The following is a 27,989-nucleotide window of genomic DNA, read 5'->3' on the forward strand; positions in this document are numbered from 1 at the left end:
ATCAGGGAGCGGGCAGGTGTGGGGCTGAGGACGAGGAAGAGGAGGGCACTTGCTGGCCTGGCACTGGGCCCCCTGCTCCAGGGACTCTTCAGGAAGACCCAGGCAGGTGCTCGTGTGAGACAAAGCACCGGCCATGGAGACACGGGGAGCAGGAGGGGGAATTCAAGCCTGTGCTGACTGCTGTGTGTCCAGCCCGTGGTGTGGCACCGCCATGCTCTCCTGCCCTCTTCTCCATGGCCCTAAGGTCACCCCAGTTCCTAGGAAGAAGTCAGCCAGGGAGCCAACTAGTGTGGGTTGCGGGTGGGGGGACATAGCATCATGCAGATTTCCTGGAGGGCAGAAGGTCTGAAGTAGGTTTTCAAGGAAACCTTTGGAGAAGCTGAGCAGGGAGGTGGAGAGAGGGCATGCCAGCCATGGGGCTCATACTGCTTGGAGGTGGGCACCTAGCTGAATACACAGTATTGCAATCCCTGTGTAGGAGTGTTATATACAGAGCTCTCCCAGGCTTTGCAGAAAGGGCTGAGAGAGCCTGCCCTATGGCACCCACACTCCTAGGAGACTGTCAGACTTCACATCACCTCCCTGCCCGCCCCCCCCTTAGAAAGTCTCTCCCTTACTGGGCAGCTCAGACCACCTGAGATCACCCTCTCAGCAGCCTTCCCATGTCCACCTGGCTTGCCTCTGACCCCTGGTGCATTGTTGAGTCTGGACATAGAGGGAAGCTGGGAACTCCCCAGCCCTGCCCAGAGCCAGCCCTTCCCCAACAGTCGAAGCTCAGGCTGACCAGAGCCCAGTTGGATCCCCCTGCGGACCCAATGGAATCTAGGGCAAGTGACAGAGCTCAGGCACCCTCGGCAGGTGGCAGAGTCCTCATGATGTGCATAGCTGACACCACCAGCTATTCCTCATCTCCAAAGAACACAAATTAGAGGAAACAGGCCTCCATTGCAGCCGGAGAGATTTTAATTAGCTGAGAAAGAACTCCCTCCCAGCAGTGATTACGGGGTGATTAATGGCCCTGGCAAGGAGCTGCCTGGGGGAGAGGTAAGCTCCCTCCCGCTGCACCCTGGGATGGCCAGGCCATCCGTCTTCCTGGAGATAGTGGTGACCCAGCTCTGGAGGTCAGATGTCCTGCGGGTGGGGGAGAGGCGGGGTCCTAAGATTGATTAGGAACGAAGACAATTAACTCCTGGACTGATAGTATGACAACAGAGAGGCTGCCTTTGCCTCAGCAGCTCCCAAATCCTGCCACAAAGCAGGGATTGAGGAGTTGTTAAAGATGCAGATTTCAGGGCTCCCACCTCCCCGTTCAATGGCTCCGGGGGTGAACCTACACATCTTGCTTTTACAGTTTGACAAGAATCACACCAGGGACTGGGGCGATTAACTAGGTGGGGAACCAGCGGCCTAATCCCCTTCCTTCCTTCCATCTCTGATTGAGATCTGCCTGCAGGCCTCCTGGGAACACAGATAAATCATTCTCTGCTTACTCAGTGCAGGGAAAAGAAAGAGGGAAAGAAAAAGTCCAGCCCATGCTGGCTCCTGATCAACCCAGGACAGGGGGACTTTGGCCTTTCCAGGAACCCCTGGACAGGTTGTTCGGCTGAGGCTCTCCCCAGAGCCACATCTGGCTGAGCACACCTGCTCCCTTTTCCCTGGGTGGTTGGGAGCTACCCATGAACCCCAGCTCCCTGTTGGGATTTTCTTTCCACTCTCCCCAAGCCCCAGGGTGAAGGGGCTCTTGAGGCTCTGGCAAGGTCTTGTGAGAGGGGCTTGGATCCAGATAGAGGTGCCAACAGCTCTCTTTCACCCCTAGCTACGAAAAGTACCCAGCTTTCGGCTTCCAGTCCTAACAAGATGCCAAATGCTCTATAGGACGTGGGCCCTGCAGGTGCTCAGGTCTTTTGTGCAGATTATTGAGAAACCAGAGTATCCACCTGGCTCCGGGCACCTGCCTTCATCAAATTCAACAAGAATACCTTGGGGGCACTGGAGCCCTAAGGCCCAGGAGCAGTGGGTGGGATCCCCCAGAGGGTACCGGCTCTGGAGGGCCCCTGGTGTCTCAGTTTGTCCCCCACAGATACCAGGACCTACAGTGGATGGGGACGCACCAGCATCTGCAGTAAGAGTGCTGCCCAGGGCTCAGCCTGTGCTTCTGTCCACACCATCCCTGCTCCTCCTACTCCGTGAGGTTCTCTGCCTTGTGTCAGGACCTCTTCCTACCCAGCTCACTCTCTACTGACGTGTGCTGATGCGGGGTGAGTGTGAGCATACACCAGCACACAGAACCCTCATGTGCACTCTGGGAGGCAGTTATTATCATTGCTGCTCCCATTTTAAAGATGCAGACACTGTGGCTGAGAGAGGTTAAATAGCTTCCCAAGGTCACATTGCAGGAATTCAAATCCAGGCTGATCTGAGAGGCTAACACTTGACTATTATCACACTCAAAAGTCACCTCCTCTAGGAAGTCTTCCCTGGCCTTGTCTCTGAGTGCCCACGGTGCTCTGGGCCACCCCCATTATAGTATTTATCCCTAGCAGGCAGTAATTGCATAGCTTAGGAGTGAGGCTGCCTTAGTGTGGCTCCTGGCTCCATATGCTGGGTAACTCTGGGAGAAAATGCTGAACCTCTCAGTTCTCTTATCTGTGCCAACTGGATCAGGCCCATTGAGCCCAAGAACTGGACCCAAGGAATCATGAGCACCTTAACACGACTTGCTCCCAGGTAGAAGACTCTTACAGACCACTTTCCACCAGGGATGCTTATGAGCAATCTGGATGTGACATCTCCCAGAGGCCTCAGCAGGCACCCCCCCCCCCCGCCCACCAGGTACCTGCATGGCAAGAGCAGCCCTTCCAATGTCCCCCTGCGCCCACCAACCCAGCTCGTCCAAGCGGAAATGGACTCACTTAGAGACGAGCGAGAAAGCCTCAGAGCAGATGGCAGGACAGGGGACGAACTTGATGAGGATGTGGCCCACAGCAGCCGGGAAGTGGGCACGCATGACCATCTCCAGCACAGAGCCGAAGGTGTGGATGTCAGCCGCCTTGCAGGACGGGTCCCCTGACCCCGTGTCCAGGACATTCCCCCCATGCAGCACCAGCAGGAGAACGTGTGTCTTGCAGGAGCGCTGAGAGCAACCTTCCTGAGAGGGACAGGGTTGGGATAGACAGAGGCAGGCAACAGGGGACGGGGGACATAAGGGCATTGGGGGATGGGGAGCTGTCCAGTCCTGTGTGTGGTAAGACCTCCAATGCACTACGAGCGTCTTGCCAGAAGTATATCAGAGCAGGAAGAGTCTGAAGAGACCCTTCGCATTCATACAGGAGCCTGAAGCTCTGAGAAGGACAGGGAGCTGCCCAGGGTCACCCGGCAAGTCAAACAAAGATGAAAGCTATGCAGCCTGTCTACTCTCCTAGGGCTCTTCCTAAAATCCTGACCATAGATGGGCCCAACCGTCTCAAAAACCCAACACACCTCGCTGTCCTCGTGGATCTCGATGCTTCCCTGGGCCGGGAACTTCTGTCTTCTCAGGGAAGCCCGGTACAGTTCTCCTGCAGAGGGGACAGAGGAGCATTCAGCATCTCCAGGACTCCCACGGCAACAGGACACTCCCCGGGCCCAGCTGGCCTCATAGCTCTTCTATTGAAGAGCTAGGATTATATCATAGTTAGGACCTGGGGAGAGTCAGCCGGTCCCGGTCCCTGTCTCTGCGGTCCACACATCATGATATGCTTTGTCCTACTAAGAAAAGGAAGCGTGGCAGAGGTAGGGGTATCCTAGGAGGGGACTGTCCTGGCTTTTCTTCACCAAAAACAACAGCCACGGTGTGGTATCAGCTGATGACATCTACTTCCAGTCCTGGCTGTCAATCTGAGCCACACCTCCCTCTGAGAACAGCTGGAAGAGCTGGTGTGATGGTTAATTCACACCATGTCAGGTTGCCTGGGCTCAGGGAGGCCCAGATTGCTGGTGAAGCATGTTGGCTAGGTGTGTCTGCGAGGGTGGTTCCGGAGGAGATTAACCTTTGAATTGGGAGGTCGTAAAGAAGACTCACCCAGTCCACTTGAGTGGGCATCATTCAATCCACAGGGGGCCTGGACAGGACAAGAAGGCAGGGGAAGGGAGAATTTGCTCTCTCTTACTGAGTATGTTTGTCCGTCTTCTCCTGCCCTGGGATATCGGTGCTCCCAGGACTTGGGCCTTTGGACTGGGACTCATACCATGACTCCCCTGGTTCTTAGGCCTTTGGGCTTGGACTAAAACTATACCACTGATTTCCTGGACCTCCACTGGCCAACACATCATGGGACTTTTGAGTTTCTGTAGCTGCATGAGGCTGTCCTTCACGATCAGTCTCTTCATATAACTCTGTCTATCCTGTTGGGTCTGTTTCTCTGGAGAACCCTGACTAATACAGATGGATAAATAATTTTTTAAAAACCATCTGGTTGAGCCAGGCAGGGTGGTGCATGCCTGTGGTGCTACTTGGAAGCTTAAGGCAGGAAGATCAGAAGTTCTACGCCAGCCTGGGCAACTTAGCAAGATCCTTCTTCAAAATAAAAAGGGTTGGAGATGTAGATCAGTGGTAGAGTATCCCTGGGTTCAATCCCCAATACTGCAAAGAATAAAACTATCTATCTAGTTTGGGCAGATGGGAGCAGGGGTAGTTCGGAGGCAGAGCACTTGCCTGGTGTCTATGAGGCCTTGAGTTCATCCCCAGCATCACAAATGATAATAATAATATAATATAATAATAAATATAAATATATATATACATATAACATATACATGTGTGGTTGAAGCTCTCAGAGTCATAGCAAGCCCTTGAACCATGATCCAGAGGAAGGTGGACTCTCAGAGAGGTATGGCCAACACTCTGGAGGACCATCAACATCACCCAGAGCTTTGGAGTGAAACTAGTTACTGCCAAAAAAAAAAAAAAAATGTGCTCCTGACTCCTCCCAGTTGCCTGGCTCAACACCTCCTCCAGGAAGTGCTTCCTGGCACCCAGCCCTTCCTGAGCACTCGTTTCTCTAACACAGAGGTCTATAGCCAAGGGTGGAATCTGGCCCACCACCTGTTTTTGTAAATAAAGTTTTATTGGCACACAGCCAGGTTCATTCATTTACATATTGTCTACGGCTGCTTTCACACCATAGCAACAGACTTCAGAAGTGACAACAGACGTACAGCCCTCAGTGCCTAAAATATTTACTATCTAGCCCTTTACAGAAAAATGTGCCCACCCCTGATTTAACACCCATGCCCCCAAATGTCATGATATCCACCTCTCAGGTAAAGAGAGAACTCAAAGACACCCAGCAGCTGCCCTCCACCCCAAATTAATGCCTGCCACCCTGAGGAATCCTTCCTTCCATCCGGTCCACCTTGCCTCCTTTCCTTTCCCCACTGTGAGATGGATGCCATTTTCCAAGACCCACAGCTAAGCCATGAAGCACTTGTTTGACTTTGTTCATGGGGAGCTCGTTGCCTCTTACAGAAGCGTGGTCCAGATGAGGATGGCCTTTTCCTTCACACACTCCCCCTCTTACCCTCCAGGAGCCTGCAGCTCCCTGATAGGAGTCACATCTGGGGACAGACCTTCCCACAGGCTTCCTGGGCATCCCTAACCTACCTGTGTATGAGTCAACACCTCCTCAGCCACCACCAGCCCAGGAGGAGGGTGCTTTGCAAAGAATGCCCAACAAAGAGCTTTTCTCCACAGAAAAAATGCAGTTTCTGAAATATTCTGCCCTCCCAGACATAACCCTGGTCAGAGGATAACTGTTTCCTAAGCGCCTAGCAGCTGACCACACAGGAAGGAAATCATTTCCTGAGTGATGGCTTTTAGGAGAAGGAGACAAAGATTTGTTCTGAGACCTGACTCTGCCCAGTACTTTCTGATGCTCCTTCCAGTAGCTCAAGTTCTTCTGCCTTTCAGACATACTTAAGACTTGGCCCACCAGGCGAACGCCTGTAATCCCAGTAGCTCAGGAGACTGAGGCAGGAGGATCACAAGTTCAAAGCCAGCCTCAGCAACTCAGTGAGACCCCTAAGCAACTTAGTGAAATAAAAATTAAAAAATAAACTGAGCTGGGGATGTGGCTCAGTGGTTAAGCCCACCTCAGTTCAATCCCTGGCAGAGAGAGAGAGAGAGAGAGAGAGAGAGAGAGAGAAGAAGAAGAAGAAGAAGAAGAAGGAGGAGGAGGAGGAGGAGGAGGAGGAGGAGGAGAAAAGACCTGGTCCTGGTTTTGGCTAGGGGAGGCCTGGACTCCACCTTCAGAACAATAATAAAAGACCACAGGAATGGCCTGGTTCTACTGAGCACTTATTATGTGCCAGGCTTATATGCACTTGACATGTCTAATCTCAATCATCCTCTCAGTTTGGATGGATTTGCTCTTAGTCCCATTTTATAGTCAAGAAAACTGAGTTCAAACAACCCAGGTCACCTGCCCCAGGCAGGACACATAACAAGACAGAGGGAACCCAGCTGGAGGACCCCACATTAGGCAGAGGAGGATGCTTAGCCATGTGCTGCACCATCCTTCTGAAGCACACAACATCTCAGTGAGGTGGACGCAGCAATCCCCATTCTGCAGGAGAGGGCACGGAAGCACAAATTGACAATGGCACCTCAAAGATGAAAGTCCCTTTCTGCTGCCAGGAAACCTCTTCTTAGGACATGAAATGTTTTGTCAATAGGAAAAGAGCATACCTGGAGAGGAAACCGACAAGCAGCTGTGCTTCATGGTGCCTGCAGACTAACCTGCAGCTCTGGGGCAGGTGGCGCAGGAGGAACAGAGCGTGGCCAGGGCTGAGACCATGGCTGCAGAACCTGGGATGCCCCTCACCTCTGGGGCTGGGAGAGGCCTGGCTAAACCATAGACTTTGGAACCAGACGTGCCTCCTATCAACCGTGTGACCTGTGCCTCAGTTTCCTCATCTGGAACGCAGGATGCTATTATTAATGACCTCACAGAGCAGTGGTGAGGATAGGTGGCTCATCCGCACGAAGAACTTCAGGCAGGCCCTGGAGTAGAGAGGTGCTCTGTGTTAGTTGCTTTTGTTATTCTCCAGGCTCAATCAGGGGGCACAGAGCTGGGGCCACAGCTGACGAATGGAGCTGGAGGCTGATGGGGACATCGCCGCCTCTGCACTGGCCTGCCCTGCCGCCAAGTCCCTCCCTGAGCCCTGGCAGGCTCACCAGCCTCGCTGGGCTGGGTGCCTGCTTGCAGTGTGATTACAGGATTAAATGCTGTGATTGCCACAAATTACCATAGCGAGTCTATAAATAACTTGCAGGGAAGACATGAGGGTCCTGCTGTCTCCTGGGCACCATGCCCTCCAGTAGGTGGGGGCTGGAGCCTGTGCCCTCGCTGATGACACAGACTGAGGAGCTCCTGCCTCCTCCATCTGCCTGGAGTCAGCTCCTTCGGGCCCACGCCACACTCTGGGCATTGAGTTGGTGGACATGTGCTGCATTCCCAGCCACAAATGATGCTGAGGCGGTTCCTGGCTCAGTAGGGACAACAGCCACAGGCTGGGACTGGGCAGGGTTGTCTTCAGTGCCATTCCATCCCTCCACAGCCAAAGGGAAGAGTCTCACCTCCTACGCAGCTTGGGGACAGAGACTTGCTTCCTTTCTGGGCACGGCTAGAAGTGTTTTGCTCTGGGCAAAGGAGGAGGGGCGACCTAGCCTGCCAGATCTACACTGTGGTCCATCAAGAGTTGACTACCAGGTCGGGCGTGGTGACGCATGCCTATAATCCCAGTGGCTCGCTCAGGAGGTTGAGGCAGGAGATTTGTTAGTTCAAAGCCAGCCTCAGCAATTAGTGAGGCCCTAAGCAACTCAGTGAAACCCTGTCTCTAAATAAAATATTTAAAAGGGACAGGATATGTGGCTCAGTGGTCAAGTGCCCCTGAGTTCAATCCCCAGTACCCGTCCCCCGACCCCCCAAAAAATGTTGACTACCAGGACCAAAGCTACCCCACAGGAAGGCACATCTCCAGCTGTAGCAGAGGACTTGGGGCCACCCTGACTGTGGCTTGCCTGCAAGGCTTTACCTTCCTAAGAACCAGCCATTCCTACCACAACAATTGAGGTCACTGGCTGTATGCACCCAAAGACATCCCTTTTTCTCTCCTCCTGGTCTTTGCTTATGCTGAGCCCTCTGCCTGCTAAGCCCTATCTCACTTTGCAGAGCAGAAAACTTCTACTTGTCCTGCAAAACCCTGCTCAATTGTCAGTGCCTCTGGAAAGCCTTCTCAGAGCTACCAAGGCCATGTGGCAATCCCACAGCCATGAGCTGGGCCTGGCTACTGCTGTGAGCTTACTTATCTATGGTCCCAACAGACTCTTGAATAGGGTTTATCAGCTCTCAGGTCCTGGCATTTTGGGGAAAACTTTTTGGAAGCAAATATCCCAGGACACACACAGCCATGAAACATCTTCATGCTGCTAAACCCGCAGGAGAAATCAAATTCAGGGAAGCCCCACTGGGAAGCACATTTCTTGAAAGTCCCCAGGAAAACTGGTATCTGGCAAGTCATAGAGCAAATGAATAAACAAATGCTTTTTGTTGTTGTTGGTGGTGGTGGTTGTTTGGTTGGTTGGTTGGTTGGTTTTGCAGTACTGGGGGTTGAACCCAGGAGTGCTTTACACTAAGCTATATATATCCCAACTCTTTAATTTTAGAACTGCCTAGTCCAGGCTTTGTGGTTCCACCTATAGATGGTTCCCCTAAAGAACTGCCACCGGGGGTCCAAGATGGTAGAGACCCCACAAGCAAGGGGCCCAGGACCTCACCACCAGGCTGTTTGTCCCTTCCACTTCCTGTATGCATGACCCTGTTCAGGTTGGGTCCCTGCTTTGCCCAGAGTTGGGGTGGGGGAACTGACAGGTGTTTTTGTGAGAATGTCTCAGGACAGGCTTTAAGAAAGGCCGGCTACCACAGCGCCTGCTCCCAGCTCTCTGCCAGCTCTGAGCACACCAAGCTTGCCATGGCTCCTCCTGCCGTCTGAAGAATGGAGGCTATTTTTGCTTAATCATAGCCTTGGAAAGGCACAAATCGTGATCATCCCTTCTAATTACCCATGCACCACACTGCTCTTGAGACAAAAGCCAAGGTCGTCACCCACGCGCTTAGTGCCCTGAGCAAAGCAACACCCCAGCTTGGCTAAAGAAGACAACTATCTCTGCTGCTCTTGCCACCAGCTGCTAGAATCCACCAGGGGTGGACGCTGGGGGTGTCCCTGGCTAGCAATGACAACTTCATCTATCCTGCCAGCGCCCTGGTGGTCACTGTCACATCCATCAGTCACTCATGGGGTCCACTGAGCAGAGCTGGTCCCAACTTGAGATCATGCAACATGCCCTAAGAAGTAGCTACACAAGTATTTAATCCTCAGTGGGCAGAAACAAAAATGTGTGCATAAACCCAGTGACTTTACCCTCTTGCCCTGAAATGAGATTTGGGAGATATAATTGGAAAATATCTGGGAAGAACTACAACCTCATTCAACAATAAATGGGGAGCTCCAACCATGGTCCTAATCCCCCAGGTAAACCCATGAAGAGAAAGATACATACACACACACACACACACACACACACACACACACCAGACAGACCATGACAAAAATCCCAAGATAAGACATGAACACCCCATCCACACCACCATGAAATGCGTGTGTTTGCTGCATTCCTTCCAAAGAGGCAGGAAATCTGAGATTCTAAACCCAAGCATGAGTGTGTAGCCTCCATGCCCAGCAGAGTAAGGACCCAGGGACCTGAAAGGACTTGCAGGAATAACCCCAGACTCACTTCAAGGGCCTATGGAGGAGAAAAGACAAAGCAAGAAATTGCAAATGGGAAATGTCACCTGTATCACAAAGCAATTGATTCCAACTAGAATATTTAGTGTGAATTCCCAGGCAAGTCATGGAGCAAGTGAATAAATGATGCTTTTGTTGTGGTGGTGGTGGTTGGTTGGTTGGTTGGATGGTTGGTTTTGCAGTACTGGGGATTGAACCCAGGAGTGCTTTACCACTGAGCTATATCCCAGCTCTTTTTACTTTTTATTCTGAGACAAGGTCTTCCTAAATTGTCTTGAACTTGGAATCCTCCTGCCTCAGCCCCCCAAGTAGCTGTGATTACAGGCGTGTGTGACAGCACCTGGCTAAACAAGTTTCGAGGCCCCATAAAAAGAAAAGAAGAAGTGGCCACTCGAGTGTTCACCTGGAATATTCTTTGCCAAGGCCATCTCCTTGCTTGTGGAGTAAGTAGGGTCACAGGCTTAGGGCATTAGGGAGGAGGGACATGGGCAGAATGATAGATTGATCTACGGAACCCACAGCTCTCACCACAGCAGCTCACAGAATGTGGTCTGTACATAGGGGACAAGTGCAAGAAGCCACCAAGCTACACTGCAAGGTTCTGTCCTGGCCCACAGGTGACCACTCAGAGGGTGTCAGTAACAGATTCCTACTGGCCCAATGCTGGCAGTGGGGGCTCATCACCAATACAGGATGCAGATGGGACTGCACAGGGAAACACTAGGTCCTCTTCTGAAGGAGTTAAAACTTTTTTAAAAGGAGAAAATGGATTATCCAGTGAAATTTTCTTTAGGACACCAGTTTACAAAGATGAAAGTAAACCAGCTCTGGTTGAAGCAGATTGTGGGGGTGGGGGACAATATAGCTGGGATCTTAATGTCCCCAAAGGCCTGTGAGTTGAAGGCTTGGTCCCCTGTCTGTAGCCCTACTGGGAGGTGGTGGAATCTCCAGGAGGCGGGGCCTAGTGGGAGGAAGTTAGGTCATCAGGGGAGGGCCCTGGAAGGGGATATTGGGACTCTGGCCCTTTTCTGTCTCTCTCTTTGCTTCCCAGAAACCTCAAAGTGTAGAGTCTTCCTCCAACACACGCTCCCAACATATACTGTGCCACCACAGGCCCAAAGAAACAGGGCTAAGTTTCCATAGACTGGAATCTCTGAAACCACAAACTAAAATAGCCTTTCCTCCTTTTAAGTTGATTGTCTCAGGTATTTTGTCACAGTCACAAAAATTGATCAACATAGATGCCCAGAGCCCCACTTTCTCACCCCAGCCCAGCCCTGCCACTAGGCAGTTCCTTGGGGCTCCACAAAGCACAACTTCACAGCCACTGGCCTCATTCACCAGCCAGACCCCAGGCCACCTCCCCTGCAGGTGCCCCAGCCCCAACCTTTGCGAAAAACAACAATCTAGGTAGGGGTAGATGGAGAAGCCTGGGGCCTTGTATTAGAAGGAAATCCAACAAAATGTTGTCAGCAATTTTCGGGTTGCTGGGACAAGGGCTGATTATTTTTTCTACTTCTACTTTTCTCTCTTTTTTCAATCTTTCTCTAGAGAACCCATATTTCTTTTAGTTTTAAACTATTTATGACTACATCCATTGAATAGACAATGCAAGCTTGGGCTATATTTAGGCGAAGGGACATTTTCATACCAGTCACAAACCCCTACCTTAGAAAATACACACTGCCAAGAAAACTAAGCCAAATGTTGTCCTGCCCTCTGGGAACTGACAGGCTAATCAGGCGATATAAAAAGAAAAGAGATTCTTGTGAAGGAAAAGAAGAACTTGAAATGTGACAAGTAAATTAAGATCCTGTGTTTGAGTTAAAGAACCAACTCAATATCCCCTGCTAATTTCTATCCTCCTCGTTACTACCCAGCTTGTGATACCAAGATGAATCCCACACAGCACCTGCCTACAAGGAGCCCCCAAGTCCCCAAGATCACATGACCAAAAGCATGTCTCATGGCGGGGCCAGGTCACATGACCAAAGGCTGCAAACACCCCCGAGTCAGGCTAACGAGGCTGCCAAAATTACTTCTCCACTTTTGAGGCTGCACAACCAGAGTCCACAGTTCAAAATGAGAAAGGGGACGATATTGACCAAAGTATAGTTCGATCATGTGCATGCACGAATATGCCCCAGTGAATCCCACTGTTATGCACAATTATAATGTACCAATAAAAAATATGGGGGAATAAATGAGAGGGGCCTCTCTGCCCTGCCCCTGCAGCTCAGGTCACACTGAGGACACATCCGGAACTCCCTAGCCAAGGAGGAAAACTATAGAAAGTGGCTCGGAGGTCAAGGGACCCAGCCTGGAGAAGAGAAGACCCAAGAGGACCCGGTGGTTGCCTGCAGATCCGCACTGAGTCATGTTTGGGCCAAGAGAGCAGAGGGCAGAGCCAAGACAAATGAGGTAGGAGTGGCTTCTGGAGAGTCTCCAAGTTTCAGCATAATTTAGGAAATATTTACAACTGTTCCAGAATGCCCCATGCTGGCCTGGAGGCAGGAGGTTACACTTCACTGAGGTTACACAAGCAAGTTATGTAAGTGGCCACTTCGCAGGGAGGCTGGGGAGACAATATTCATCCAGGGTTGGGGAACATCTAGAGGCCAGAGGTCCTGCCTGTGACCTCCTTAACCCTTTCAGGTTCAGAATCAACCACATCCACCTGGATCCATCTGGTGAGACACTAGCAGAGAGACTAGCCCAGACAAAGGCCTGACCCCTGACCCCTGACCCCTAACCCTTGACCCTTGCTAGGGTCTGGGCCCCAGAACCTGCCTATTGAAAATGTGTCTTTGGGCTGCCAACTGAACACCAGGAACCTCCAAAGAGTAACTCCATTGGGGGCATCAAGGGACTTCTCTCAGGGTGTAAGTGAAGGGATGAGGATTTGAACTCTGTTACCAGGCCATGGCTCTTTCATCCTCCTGAAGGTAAGGAGTGGGAAAGGGGATGGTTTCTTTGCTTTTCAAAAGCCTCCATGTGATGGCCCTGCTCTGCAGAGAGAGACCCCTAGCAAGGAAGAAAAGTAGGGAGAGACTGTTTTGAGTTACAGGAGCTTGATTGGAACCTGGGGCCCAACCCTACAAGGATCCCCTGGCACATTAGCCCTGGCCCTGCCAGAAAGTCGGAAGTCAAGTCTGTACACACAAAAGAATGCAAGCACACGCCAGCCCACACCTTCCTTCTGCCGTAATCCCTTCAGAATGCTTGTGGCTTCCAGCAAAAGGAGAGGGGAATGGCTTTGACAAATGAAAAGGGGCTCAACCTCAGAACCCTAACCTAGAACAATGCTGCTTGAAATCACCTCTCAGATGAGCCATTATCACCTCGGTAGGGGCCAGGATGCTGAAAATAAGCTCTCTCTTCCTTCTTTGCTGATCAGAGTGAAAACCAGTATAACTCCAATGGAGGGAAATTTGGCAATGTCATTCAAAACGCCACACATGCCCTTGACCCGGCAATGCCAAGTCCACACACAAAATGATATAGGTACAACACTAACCACAGCCAAGTTGTTTATAATAGCAAAAGACGGGAAGCAACCTATCTGTCCACCAATAGGGGACAGGTTAAATAAATCGTACCACCACGGTGATCTGTGACACATCCATTGCCCAGAGCAACAAATCTGAGCATTAGAAATGTACCGAGACAGTTAAGATAATCATGCTGTGTTATTACCCTTGAGGAGCGAGGTGCAGAATGGAATGCACTGCATGCTCCCATCTGTGTGGGGGGTATGTATAAAAATATATGTAAGAGAATATTTATGGATATGTTCATGTTTTCAGAGACTATCTGTGGAATGGAATAGAAGAAACTCATTATCATCTTTGCTTCTGGGGAGGACTGGGTGAGCAGGGCATGGGAGAGGGAGTGTCACTCGCCGTCTTCCATTCCTTTTGAGTTTTAGACCTTGTTCATGAGCTAGCTACTCTGAAGACAGATAAAAAATAAGATTGTTTTTCAAGTGCATGCAGCAGGACGATTTTTTTTTCTTTTTCTTTCTTTTTTCTTTTTTTGAGAAACAAATTTATGTTTTCTGCCTGCTCTGGCTCCTTTGCCTCTGAGGTTTGTGACAGAGCTTCCTGGATTTCCTCTTTTGTTTCCAAAAAGTCCTTTTGTTTCCAGGAGAAAGGGATTTGAAGAGACAACAGATTCCCTCTGGCTGAAAAAAGAGATTCCCCACCCCCAGGCCCCGCTGAGCTGAGGGGAGGAGACAGACCTGTCTCCCGATGGTGGGCCACTTGGAAGGCCTGAACATCTGTACCCAGGGGAACCTGGGACCCTCAACCAGGAGCTGCAGACTGAGACACCAGACTGGGTTGGGGCCCCTGTACTCACCAGGGTGGGTGCAAGGGCTCCGCACACCCATGTAGATGGGCGCAGGCACACACATACACGGGCAGGTTAGGGAGACACTGGGGTGTTGGGGACAGTGGCAAGAGAATAAGGAAAGAAGTCCTGGGAGCTAGAGAGGGATCTCTCATCAGCCCAGCGGTTTGGGTACCTGAAGTCAAAATCAAGTTGGCTCCTCAAAACATTGAGGCAAGTCTGACTCCTCCATGAGACATTGGGGGTCTGCACAGGGTGGTCTCTGTGCCTCTCCAGAGCTACATGCACGGTCTGCTCTGTCACCAAGGCTAAGGCTCCCTTCCTCATGGTTGGGTTGGATCAGCAAAAGGCACCTCTCAAAGAATCGGGGAGAGTGGGGCTCCCTCCCCAAGACTGAATCATGGGCTGGATTTGAACACTGAGAAAATCTCCTCACTTCCCCCCACATAGTCCTTCCTCTGCCTTCCCACATCCTGGCCAAGGCCCCTGTGAGGTCCACAAGTCCCCACTGTCCCTTTTCCCTGCTTACCTTTCTCTCTGAACTCAACCACATTGGTCTTTTGGACAGTCCTGGAGCTTCTTCCTTTCCCCCTCACCCAGGGCGCTTGTGCGCATCTGCTGCCTTCTGCCTGGACCCTCATGCACCCCTGTGTGCAGATATTCCCTACAGAAACCTCTGTTTGGCTTCCTCAGGAGCCTTCCCTCCCTCCACCCCTCTCCCCAAAGCACCATGGACCTCTCCTGAGACACATCTTTATATTTTCAATGTTATGGGTATTTGATCATTGTCTTCCCCTCCTCCATCTCCCAGACTGTAAAACCCTTAAAAGCTGGAGCTGGGTTTGTTTTTGCATTTTGTCCCCCAAAAAACTATTATGGTACTGGCGTATCAAGGTGCTAATTAAATATTTTTTAAACAAATGGGTGAATGGATTAATGATTCGTTCTCATCTTGCTCTCCTGTGTCAGAGGCTGCGAGCATCCCTAGCAAAACACAGGCGCTATACAGAGAGACCCAGCTATGTGCACCACAGACACTTGCTGGTCCTCATGTAGATGGATACACCAGTGCATGACACACATGCTGAAGCATGCTCACAAATGCAAGGACACACACACACAAAGGAGCCAGGCCAAGCCTAGACATACGCACACATTCAAGAAAAGTGCTCCCAAGGCGGACGTCTGCCACCCTGAGCTCATTAAAGCAGGCTAAATATAGCCTGTCTGCAGCTGTGCTCAGCAAGCTGCCCACACAGGCCAGGAAAAGATACCAGTCACCAGGCAGAGGAGTGGGGAGGCCAGCTGCGGGCAAGAGGCTTCATGCATCGCTCCTGTGGGGGGTCCTCCTGGGTAAACTGCAGACTGGGGGTATGCGGGAAGGGAAGCTGTTCCTCTGGTTGCTAACCCTAGGCAGTGGAATGTGAGGTCAACCCATGTCCCCACAATGGGGAGGGTGACACTGAGCCAAAGATTAGAGCTTAGTCCAGACCAGGGCTGAAGTCAAGACCTAGCTGGGGATAAATCAGGGCTCATTGAGTGACTATGACAGAAGCTCAGTTTGGGGATGAAGATAAAGGGTCAGTCTGAAGCCAGAATCAGGATTCAATTGGGTCCATTGTTAGGGTTTAGTCTGGGGAAGAGAAGAAATTCAGAGTCCCGGGGGACTCCACTCTGATTTGCAGATATGACTGTGGGCAGACCCTCCCACACCTGGGACATCCTCTTACCACCCCTGCACTCATAGCTAGTGCCAGCATTGGCCTTTGGGAAAACCATTCAGTAGCCAGAATGAGTCCAGGTGTCATGTGTCCTTTCTATTGCATGCAACATGGGTCAGGTTCAACCCCAAAGGCCACGGCAGTGAAGTCTTCCTGTCACAAAACCTGTCCTTCTGGGGTGGAGGTAGATAGAGGAAGCCCTCTCCTTCAACTCTCCTGTCCCTGTCCCATGCAGAGCCTGGACCCAAGTGGTTTTGACAGGAAGCAGAGGAAGCAGGAAGATTGACAGTAAAACTGACTCCCGAGAGTTCCTGTGTGGCAGAAAGGACAGGAGAGGGGACCAACCCAGGTACCCGGGGTGATTGTGGAAAGGACCAACTGCAAGAAAAAGGGAGCTCAGATCTGAGCTGGCCAGGCACAGGGCGGAGCTCTGGAGATGGAGGAGTGAAGGGAGCTAGTGGGACCATCTTCCCGGGAAGCTCATTTACTCCCAGGGCATCTTCATGTTCTCACTGTGACAGGCTCATCATGATCATAGCCCTTCCCAGCCCCAGGCTTCAAGATCAAAGGGAACCTTGTGGGGAGCCCCCTGAACCCTGTGGAATCGCGAAGTCTAGAAGGGTCAGGGATGAGGAGAGCCTCCCAAGAAGGGATGAGGCAGGATGAGGGGGGATGAGGCCGGACCTCCTCCCACGAGGTTTGTGAGGGGGTGGGTGCAGCAGGAAGGAGAATTCCCATCCCAGGGAGCCAAGGGTGATGGCAGCTCACAGCAGGAAGTGGCGGGCCAGCTTCCTGCTTGCAGCTGTGCATCTGAGTCCCCAGTTATCCTTCCCACCTTCTGCTGTGCAGGAGGCTATGTGGGTCCCCTCCATGGGCATGAATGGAATCTCAGTTTCCTGATCAGCTCCCCCAGAAAGGAAGCAAGGAGAGTGATGAGGGAGGTGGGGGAAGGGAAGCAGGGGCTGGGGGGACCAGGACTGCCCTGGCAAAGTCTTTCTGTCACTCTGGAGAAGACAGAGGGGGAGAGTCTGGAGGTGGGGAGACCAGTGTAGTGTACTGGAGGACAGGGCAGTCCAGGAAAGAGAAGACAGTGACCTCTGTAATCCCAGCGAGTAGGAAGGCTGAGGCAGGAGGATTGCAAGTTCAAGGCCAGCCTCAACAAACTGAGCAGGGCCCTGTCTCAAAATAAAAAAATAAAAAGGGCTGGGGGTGTAGCTCAGTGGTAGAGTGTCCACGGGTTTAATCCCCATTATATAAAAAATAAAATAAAATAACAATCAATGGGCTGAAGAATTTTGGAACTGAAATGGTAAATTGGCAGTTTCAAGGCTGGTGATTCCCAGGTATAAACCCAGGGGGCAAAAAGAAGGGTAGGAGAGAAGGATCCTGAGTGCTCTGCTGGAGGGTCTAATTTGACTAGATGGTGATGAAGGTAGGAGGATAGTCTAGAAAGACCCCAGGTTTCTGGCTTGGATCTGAGAAGGATGTTGCCCTTCCCTTTGAAGACCAGAGGAATGAGCTTCCATGAGGAGGAGCTGAGTTCTCTGAAGCCCCCACCCAGCACCCACCAGGCATGCATAAATGTCTCCCGTGCTATAAGGAGGCAGGAACAAGGCAGAAAGAGAAGCAGACAAAGGAAGCCAGGAGATAAAGGCACACCAGCCGGGAGCAACAGGAAGTCAGAAGCCCTCAGCATGTTAGATCCAGAAGGGCTCATGGACAGACAGGACGGAAGACTGGGCCGCAGGCTGGAGCAGAAACTGCACAGCAAGGTGAAGAGAAATGCCTCAGGCCTCCTGCCCCCTAGTCCAAGGCCTTCCCTTCCTCTTCTCCCTGCTCCCTACCTTGCCTCTGCACACAATGGCTCCCTGAGCTTCATCTAGTCTGATTCCAAATTATAAGCACACACCAGAGGTGGCATTCTGCCAGGCCAATCTGTCCAGTGGCAGGATGAAGCCTGAGTTGTCTGATAGCCACAGAGGAGGGACACGTGCCTTCCCATCCCAGTCCACTGCAAACAAGAGCTGGCGACCTGGTGCCTGCACCTTCTCGAATCCAGAGAAGCCCAGCTCTCTCTGGCCATCTCAGGAGGAATTTCAACTGCTGTGATGATGGCTCTGAGGCAGCCATAGGACTGAGACTGAGCTCCACCAGAGGACAAGATACCTCCCTCCCATCCGTACCAGATTCCAGTTGCTAAGGCTCATGCAAAAGCCAATGAGAGAGAACTGTAAGACGCTTCTTGTGCATCAGGTGCAGACCATGGCTTTGCACATGAATTTTCTCTGATTCCCTCAGCAGCTCTAGAAAGTGAAGAGTATGGCCATTTTTTCCACAATGAGTATACTGAGGCTCAGAGACATTAAGAAATGTGTCCAAAGCATCACAGGGACCACATAGAGATGCTGACCTTCAAACCCAGGCCTTAGACTTTTAAATGCCGGATATTATAGCACTGACCCCAGGATTTTTTCTGACTCCAGGCTCGGGGTAATTTGTACCAACTCATAACTTGTTTTTGGAGAATTTTCAAAAACCCAGTGGAAATATTAATGAAAGTAATATGCATAGAAGTGTACAGTCAGTGGAAAAGCACATTAGAAACATAAGGCATTGCTATTATCCCTTTTTAATTCAGGTCACAAACTTTTATTTTGCCAATTCTGGATTTGAAATAAACAAACACATTATCATCAATTACCACCATCATTTCATAAAAGAAAAATGATATTATTGCCAAAAATTGTAGGCAGGACATAATAATTGTGGAATTATGTGAAAAGTAGCCCTCTCCACTGAATACATTCAACATTATGGAAAAACACATTACAGTGTTGTTTTTCTCACTGCCAAAAAGGGCGGGTTTATACTTGGGGAGTCACTGGCCGTGACAACCTCCAATGTACAATTGAGCTCCAAAATTCTTCTGCACATTGACTGTTATCTTTCTTTATTCTTTCAGTACTGAGGAATGAACCCATGGGCCCTCCTGTATCACTGAGCTACACCTCCAGCCCTTTTTATTTTTTTATTTCGAGACAAGGCCCTGCTCAGCTGCTGAGGCTGGCCTTGAGCTTGCAATCCTCCCGCCTCAGCCTCCCTAGTGGCTGGGATTACAGGCACGCACCACAGCCCCTGGCTTCATTGACTATTATTTTTTATTAAGCAAGAGTATCCTTAAGGAGCAGAATCTGTTGACAGCCTTCAGCAATATAATTTTGACTAAAATTGATAACCGTGAAGGGGGAAAAAGACTTTGCCACTATTGAAACACAATTTTTCAGACAGGTCCAGGAGAAACTAACTGTCCTATCAAGTCAATTGTGTCTGCGGGAAACGGAGCTGTGGTTTGGCCTCCTGGAGATAAACCCCAAGTCAAACTGCTGTTTTCATTTCCTAAAGACCCAACAGGAATGGTCTTTTCCTTTCCCACATCCCTGAGGAATGCGATGGCATCCCTGGTTAACCATGTTTTTTTGTGTGTTTTTTTTTAACTTTTTGATGGTTTGGCATCCTGGGGGTCTTCCTGGCCAGAGAGAACCTACCCCTCCTTCAGCTGGCTAATTCCCACAGAAAAGAAACTTGCCCAGGGGAACACACTTTCACAGGTGACCAACCAAACTCCAAGCCACAACCGCTATCTGCCTCCTTTAGCTAACATTCACCCACTAAGCCACTAATTCCACCACCCTAAACCACCTAGGGCCAGGTGCCCAACAACTAGGGACCTCTGCCACCCAGAGATCAGAGACATCATTCAAACCAGCCCATCCTCAGCTGTCCCCAACCTGTCCCGCCTTTCCTGCCTCAACAAAGGCTGTGGTGTATACCTTCGCCTCCTCCTGCCCAGCCCTGAGGCTCTCTGGTGGCCCTGCCTGGCGTGGCAAGACATGCCCCTGTTCTTGGAAACTACATAATAATTTCATCTTCCAATGGCCTCAGTCTCTGTGTCATCACCCAAAATCACCTCCATAAACTAAAATCCTGCAGGCACATTTGGAGTTAGCCCTCTCTCTCTCTGCCCTGCCCTTCCTCCTGTTGGGTGGGCTTGAGGCTGGGGACTTGAGTAACCAGCCCCTGGTCACACGGGGGACTTTGTCTGTAAATTGCATCTGAATGTTAGAAACCCAGAAGGCTTCTCTGGAGGCCTGTGCACCCACTCAGGGACGGGTCCCAGGTTGTGGGAGGCTGGGCTCGGGGGCCTCAGCTGAGCAGCAGAGGATGGGAGAGTGTACAGGAAGGCATCCGGCCTGGGCCCAGGGAGGCGCTGGGCAGAGTGGGCTGAGCCCCTGATAGCTGCAACCACGGGTCAGAACAGCAGGAAGGAGAAGTCAAGAAAGTCCTGAGAAAATATACATAGAGGGGCTGGGGATGTGGCTCGGGTGGTATCACGCTCGCCTGGCATGCGTGCGGCCCGGGTTCGATCCTCAACACCACATACAAACAAAGATGTTGTATACGCCAAAAACTGAAAAATAAATATTGAAATTTAAAAAAAAGAAAATATACATAGAGACTCCTCTCCCTGGCCCCAGCCTCTTGTGGAAACTCAATACGCTGGCAGTAGACACAGGACTGCGAAGCTACCCACCAAGTCCACCCAGGATGTCCAGGGCAGACTCGGCCCGCAAACTGACATCTCCTAGGACCCATCCTGCACTTTTCTCTCATACATCAGTATGACCCAAAGCACAACAAAGACAGGAAACACCCGGATGCAACCACAGGAGCCCCGTGCTCGGCAGAGAAGGCCTCTTCGCAAGGGATTGTGACCCATGCATGGCATAGCCTTGAATGACCTCATTCACTCTGACCTCTGTCACGTCACCATGGCGCCACCTATGGCTACTGGGAGTTATGTCACCTGAAGGAGGTCATGGAGGTGTCTAGCCCAGCTGTCTCCGTAGATGAAGAGAACATTTCACCAGGTTTCCCACAGTCCCATTGCTCTGCTGCCCCTGCCCCTCGCCCACCAGCCTCACCTCACCCTCCTTGCTCCGGCTCTGACAGCTGAGCTTCCCGGTATGGGGTGACACGGGAACCTGAGTGTCTCAGGACAGTGGCCCAAGCTCAGGCCAAGTGACCCCAAGCCCATTGTTCCTGCCTGTGGGCAAGATAAGGATGACCCCACCACCCTCTGGGCTCTGAGTGGGTGACAGGGGACCCATCCCAAGGGCTCCATGGGGTCAGGCTTAACTCACGCTGCTTCTCCTGGAGGATGCTGGATGTGCACGGCGTTGTCCCTTCTCCTGTGGAAACAAAAGAGACATGAGCAGACCAACCCTGGACTCTGCTGACCAGGCCCTGTGCCTCCTGAGAGCCCCTCCTAGGGGCTGCCTCTGTCCCTCCACTCCAGAGCAGAGGAGCAGAGGTCTCACCCACCACTTCTGACCCTGCCCCTCCTCCCCACAGACTTAATCCCCGACCTTTATGCAATTCACAGCTGGGAGCCCTCATGACACCTGGCCTGGTTCCTGTGACTGCTTGACCTTCTCACAGCCATCTTGTCTGACTCCCTCCTCTCCCAGCTCAGTAAGCAGCTGGTGACCAGGTGCTGCCTTCTGCCCACCCCCCAGTCTCTCCTGAGGGTCAGTGCTACATGCCATGTTCAGGCAACTGCCAAACGTCTCCAGTCCAGAGCTCTCTCCTAAGTTCTTGATCTCAACATCCCACTGTCTACTGGGCTTCTGTGGAAGCTTCCCAAGTCCCTCCTACTCACCATATCACCATGACCCTGCTTCCTGAGCAAGTCCGAGCTTCCCCCAGAAAATGTGTCTGCAGCTTCCCCCAAAGCCCTGCTTCATTGAGAAGGGGTTCCTGGGCTCAGAGGAAGGCCACCTTCAGGCCTCTCCTGGGGTATAGGACCCTACCCCACTCCAAGCTGCCTTGCTTCCTCCCCTTAGGGCTCTAAGGCAGCTCCATCCAGGAAAGACCTCCATCTCCCCAGCCAGCCAGCCAGGGCCTGATGGACAGCTCCTGCCCTGAACATGCCTGGTTCCCCTCTTGCAGCCAACCCAGAGGCTGCCAATAGAATTGCTCACCCCATTTCCATAGCTGTCTGCCTGCCACAGCTGCCTTCCCGGTTTATATCACCCAGATCCTTGTCTGTCTCCCTCCAGCTTGGAACCGGGGCTGCTGAGCTCTCTCAAAGGTAGGCAAGAATAAAGAGTGAGAAGAACATATAGCTGGAGTTTGGAAGCTGAGATTCTGTTCCAGACTCCCACTGACCCTGCTGTGTGACCTGAGATATGTCCCTCTCCCTCTCTGGGTCTCATTCCTACAAGACACTGCAGGATCCAGTATTCTCTAATGACCCTCCCAGCTCTGAAAGCCCTTGGGGTGTTTTGTGTGATGGTCAGACACCTGGATTCAAATACCAGTTCTTTCATTGACATGTACCTTTGGGCAAGTTACGCAATCTCTGTGTCTCATTCTTCTCATCAAGGAAATGGAGATCGTATGGGTCCCTACCTCAGAGGATTATTGTGCAGAGTAAATGATTACAAAGTCCTCAGAACACAGGCAGGTAATGACAGCCATTCAATAAATGAAGATTGCTCTTCTTATTGTTTTATTTTCTTATTTGCTTTTAATGACTGATTCGAGACCTTGTCTCTTTTGTTTTCACATCACCAAGTAAAGCCAGATGGAAATGACCAATGCCAAGACTTGCTCCAGTTCATGATGCTCCCCAGGCCCAAGGGGCACGACAGCCTGAGCCCAACAGGGGCCCAGTTGGAGAACAATGGCCTGGGCCTCATGGCGTGGCCCCCACCCAACATGGTGGCTGCAGAACGTTTCCCAGGAGCTACAGCAGCCCAGATGTGGATGGGAACAAAGGAAGATCCAGTGTCAGATGCACTTGTCAAGGACCAACGACCAGCACCATGTCTGAACACCGCCTGAGGCCCACGGTCCCTTAGGTGCCTCTAGGGAAAGTCACCTTCTGCCACCACCACCTAACAGAAATGAGGTCACATGCCCCCAAAATACCTTCTATCTGCCAAGAGTGGCACCTAGGGCCTTGGGAGATGCAGAAATGAGGAGGTCAAGGTGAGTACAGGGAAAGAACAGAGGTGCACAGCCCTAACTGCAAAGAAGCATGAGGAACATGGAAGGAGGAGGAAGAGACCCTGTCGGACCCAGGGAAGCAGGTGGCAGAGTGCGATTGCAGCTTCCACGGGGAGAGGGAAGGGGAAGGCGTTCCAAGAGGCCAGCAAGACCATGTCCATGACAGGCCAAGACCATGGAAAGCAGAGAGTGGGAGGGGGTGGCCCTGGGCAGGAAGCCTGTTTACCAATAAGAAAACTGAAGCTTGGAGAGGCGGAGGAACCTACAAACTTCCAAATCTCCTGCTTTATCTACTGCACCCAAACAAGCTGCATAATCAGCAGGGCTCCATGAGAAAGGAAAGGAAATGGTGCTGTTCAAAAAGCAAGAAAAACGTGCTGCTCAAACTGCTAAAAGATATATATTTTTTTCTTTTTCTGGATGACCCTCTTGATGGGTCATGATGCTTTGATTCACTACTTAGTATCATCCTCCTTCATGCACAGGGTGACCCATGAGCTCAGGGTTGACCCTCGCAGCCCTGGGTCCACACTCCCTGATGTGGCACACCAGCTCCCTGGTGGCCCTGCTGCCAGCCACTGGGCCCATGCTGGTGCAATGACCAAGAGCCAGAAAGGTGAGGCATGTACCTCGGCTTTCCTCGGGCCCACTGCCCTGATCCAGGCTAGACAAGTGCACTGCAGTCCCCAAACCAAAAGGCACCAGGTTCCTAGATAAGGCTGAGGGGGAGACTTGCTCCCTCTGAGTCACCTTTGGAATATTGCCAGGCAGGGACGGCTTCCCCACCCCAGACACAGAGGGGCAGGAACACCTGATCCCAACCTGTCTGCCCTCAGGCTCCTGCATGGAGGGAGGGCAGCAGCTGTCTGTCTACAGGCAGGGACCAGGAGAGGGAAGCGGTAGGGCTGAGGAGCCCAAGGGAAGGAGAGCAGGAGGCCAAGCACCATCCAGGGACCGTGAGGCAGCACAAGGTGGGACCATACATGAGCCAAATGTGAAGCCCCCGGCACACGCAGCATAGGGCTTCACTTACAAAACAAAAGCTTGGAGGTAAAATGATTCAGAATTTAGAACAGTAAAGCCCAGACCCAGGGCCCTGTAGAACACAGATTATGCTGGGCACGGTGGCACACACCTGTAATCCTAGAGGCTCAGGAGGCTGAGGCAGGAGGATCGTGAGTTCAAAGCCAGCTTCAGCAAAAAGTGAGGCGCTAAGCAACTCAGTGAGACCCTGTCTCTAAATAAAATACAAAATAGGGCTGGGGGTGTGGCTAAGTGGTCAGTGCCCGAGTTCCATCCCTGGTACGGCCCCCTCAAAAAAATTAGAACACAGATCACAAACCCTGATTACAACACAGACATCTCTGGTGTTTCCTGAGCACCTACTGGGTGGCAGACCTTGGAGGAGGAAGGAGAGTCCGCTGAGGGATGGGCCAGGTCTGACTCATCACCTCCAATGTTCTCACTCCAGGCCCGTAGCAGCTCCACGCCTCGACAGTTTATGAGCCTCTGATCCCATTCTCACTTTTCATTACCAGAAAGCAAACATGACTTTGAGCACAGCAGGATCTCCAAGGGCAAGGAGACCTGGTGGGGGGGTAGGGCGAGGGCCTGAGAGCCAGGGAAGCAGGAGTGCAGAGCTGGGGGAGGAGTCAGGAGGTGGGGGACCTTGAAACACTGCTTGGGATTTTCATGGGCAGAGGGAAGAGAATTAGGAGAAGAGGTCAGAGCTCAGCTCTGGGACTCCTCACAGCCAGCCTGGAACGTAGCCAGAGTTGTCTAATCCTTGAAAGCTGTACCTGGGCACTCAGGGGCCGCAGGCTCCACCCAGGGCTTCCCCACTTGTGGAATCATTAAGACTGATGCCCCAATGGCCCCCTAAACAAATAAGGAAACTGAGGTTTGGAAGGACAAAATCACTTACCTAATGTTCAGATCTGGTCCCTCTGACCCCCAAGTCTGGCCAGCACTCTTCCCTCCAGCTCACCTGCTCGTCTGGGTGTTTTAGGCAGGGGCTTTTTCTGGGAAGGGTCTCGGAGCCAAGGGGGAGCCATCAAGACAGAGAAGGTGGCCACAGTCAGGACTGAGGGGAGGGAAGGAAGGGAGTAGAAAGGGGCTGTTTGCAAGGAATGCAGAGGAGAAGCGTCCAGAGGCCTGGGGACTGACCAGAGTTGCCCCCAGGCTCAGTGTCCCCTACAGGGAAACCTGAGCCAGGCATCCAAGGGGTCTGGAAGCCAATGAGGCCACCAATGTGGGCAAGAATGAGCTATTTGACAACATAAGTGTGGGGCCCACATAGCAGGAAGCTGGTCTTTCTGCTCAGTCCAGGCTGGTTCCATCTTCCCTCAAAGCTGCTACCAGCAAGAGAAGGGATTGGTGGACACCCCCAGCTTCCTGATTAGCAGGCTCCCAGGACGAGGGTGATTAACCAAATGTGCAGCTGGCTTCGAGTTGCCTAAATGAGACCCCACTTGGCCTAGAGCTTTCCAGGGCCCCTGGGCCCTGCAGCCTCGCCTCAGCTGGAGCTTGCTTCAAGCGCAGGAGCTGCCAGCAGTTCCTGCAAACAGGACAGCTGCACAGAGAGGGTGGGGGACAGGGACAGTAATGCCTTCGCTGCCAGCCCCAGGTTGTGGTCCCACAAATTCTGCCTGTGCTAAGGGTCGCACAGCCCTGGGAGTCTGAGCTACATCATCTGCCAAAGAAGACACGTTCAAGCCCCGCTAAAGGCTTCCTGAGTGATTTTGTACTTCCTCTTCCCAGCTCCCCACATCCTGAGCTCCTCAGAGCAAAAGGAGGCACCACGAACAGGATGGCTTTCCACCAACACCTGAAACAAGAGAAGCTGCTCCTTGCATCCAAAGTGCGGGTTGTGAGGTTTGCTGGGGCAGCCATTACAACAGACTGGGATGTGGGCAAGAGGAATGGGGAATTCTCCTCCTGGTCGGCTTGGGCGTGTCTGGGAAGTCACACTGGAGCAGCCCCACGAGCAAGAGAAGCATGACTTTGCCCTGGGCTTGCCCCTTGCTGGCCCTTGGGAGCTCTGGCCAGAATCTGGCCCAGTGGTGATTCAGCTTTTGTAGCAGGCCCTGGAAGGAAGTACCCTCCTCCTATTTGGGGTGTCCCCAGAGCCTGGGCTACAGGTGAAGATTCAAGCTCATTACCTCTCACCTAATCTGCAGCAACTACATTCATTCCTGGCCCCTCTTTTTATCTTTCACAGTGGCTTCTAGAAATATCTTTCTAGAAAGTGGCTCATTAGTCCCCTGCTGAAACCAATCTAAGGATTCCCATGGGCACTTTCAAGAAGAGACCCACTCCTGAGCCTGGCATTCCAGTTTCCCACCTGGCCTCTTCTCTGAGACCTTCCCATCCCTTTTCACCACCCGCTCCCCAACACCGCACACCCAAACCTCAGTCAAGAAGAACCCCGTGTGGGTCCCCAAGTCTCCCTGCTCCCACACCCCCTTTCCCATCTTGGCACCTGCCTGCTGCACTCTCATCTGTTGGAGGCTCTCATCTCAGAAAAGGCTCAGCCCCGGCTCCACTTCCGGTTCCCACTTGTGGCAGAGCCATTAGCTCACTGAACTGTAACTGCCCTGAGTGGGCCTGAGGATGAGCAGTCTGTACAGGAGCAGCTCAGTTCTGAGACCACTACTGAGTCATCCACACGTCCCCAGCATTGACCTGCACAGGGCCTGGCACAGAGCCATGCTTAAGTAAGAGAGGGGATGCACAGATGCATGGATGCATGATGAAACCCCGGACTGCCTTGGGGCCAGGAAGGGAGGGAAACCACACACCCCCAAAGGCACAACTGGAAGCAGCCAGGTGAAGGAACCACTGAGCAGTGCTGGTGAGAGGGAGGTGGTCTGGGAGAGGCAGGGCCATCTGGGAGGCTTCTGGGAGGAAATGAGCAGGATCTTGAGAGCTAGAAAATAAGTGAAGGGAGGACTGGGGCAAAGGTAGGAAACTGAAAAGCTCTGAGTAGGCTGGAGGGTCAGCAAGCAGCCCCCTGACCATTTGACTAGAACATGCAGTGATTGGAAGAGGAAGGAGGAATGGCCCAAAAGATGTGAGTGTCAGAGTCAGAGGGTCACTTTGGCATCACATGATTTAGCAATGATTTGACAGACCCTTTATAACGTCCCTCATGGTAGCTACTCCAAAGCTGTCTGATTCTGGCAGTGAAAGGGAAGTTACTAACCCTGAAAAATCTTGATGGTCAGAAGAAAGCCTGGGAGAAAATTGTGGATAGCCTTCCTTACCAGGCTGGGGAATTGATACTTCATTCTTCAGACAGCAAACACCTCGTTGTCAATTCCACAGCCGAATGATATTACTGAACTTATATTTTAGAAATATCACAGGTGGATTGCATAAAGAGGGTAAACTGACTACAATGACCCAGACTTCTTCTTCTGCCCCAAATCCCTAGAAATGGCCTTCATTACTTTCCTTTGACGTAACGTTGAGTAGCAATGTAAAATAAGAAGGGATGTCCTTTGCTGACCAAAATTGTGTAACATCCCCAAAAGGCAGAAAACAGAGAGATCTGATGGACGAAGGCAGGACTGGCTACATTCATTTTCAGGTCCCCAAAATGGAACCGTGGTGTCCCTTATTCAAAAGTATTAAGAATTGCAAGATGGCGATGGCAGAGTATAAAAATCAATCACGGAGCCTTCTAAGTGTGCGGTCTTGTGTGACTGCAAAGGTCAAATGCCCATAAAGCAGCCCAGAAGAGAGGAAGCCATAGATTCAATCCTGCAAAGAAAGGTCTGTGGCCAAGGCAGAGGCAGCTCAGAGGGCACAGCAGGCTCGTGTACGGGAATACCTGGGAGCAATGGAAGTTTTGCAATTATCTGGGTGTCCACAGTAGAAGAGCCAGTACTTTGGTCCTTTCCTGACCCCTGATTGTGCCAAGCAAAAGCATCTGTCCCCAAGTGTGAAAGAAGATGGATGTTTGAGGGATAGGACACCCTGGGAGGCTGAAAATACCCAAAA

General features: G+C 51.7%; 1 protein-coding gene across 1 annotated transcript in view; it reads right to left on the reverse strand.

Annotated features, from left to right (window-relative positions):
* The window catches only part of Pitpnm3 (PITPNM family member 3), a 94,610-nt gene that overhangs the window by 25,184 nt on the left and 41,437 nt on the right, over positions 1-27,989 (reverse strand). Inside the window, exons 4-6 of the mRNA XM_027922594.2 lie at positions 21,116-21,163; positions 3,481-3,557; positions 2,913-3,148 (exon numbers count right to left, since the gene is read on the reverse strand). Coding sequence (XP_027778395.2) covers positions 2,913-3,148; positions 3,481-3,557; positions 21,116-21,163 — 361 coding nt within the window. The remainder of the gene's footprint in view (positions 1-2,912; positions 3,149-3,480; positions 3,558-21,115; positions 21,164-27,989) is intronic.

Source organism: Marmota flaviventris, chromosome 17, assembly GCF_047511675.1.
Source record: "Marmota flaviventris isolate mMarFla1 chromosome 17, mMarFla1.hap1, whole genome shotgun sequence".
In the NCBI taxonomy this organism is placed as follows: domain Eukaryota; kingdom Metazoa; phylum Chordata; class Mammalia; order Rodentia; family Sciuridae; genus Marmota; species Marmota flaviventris.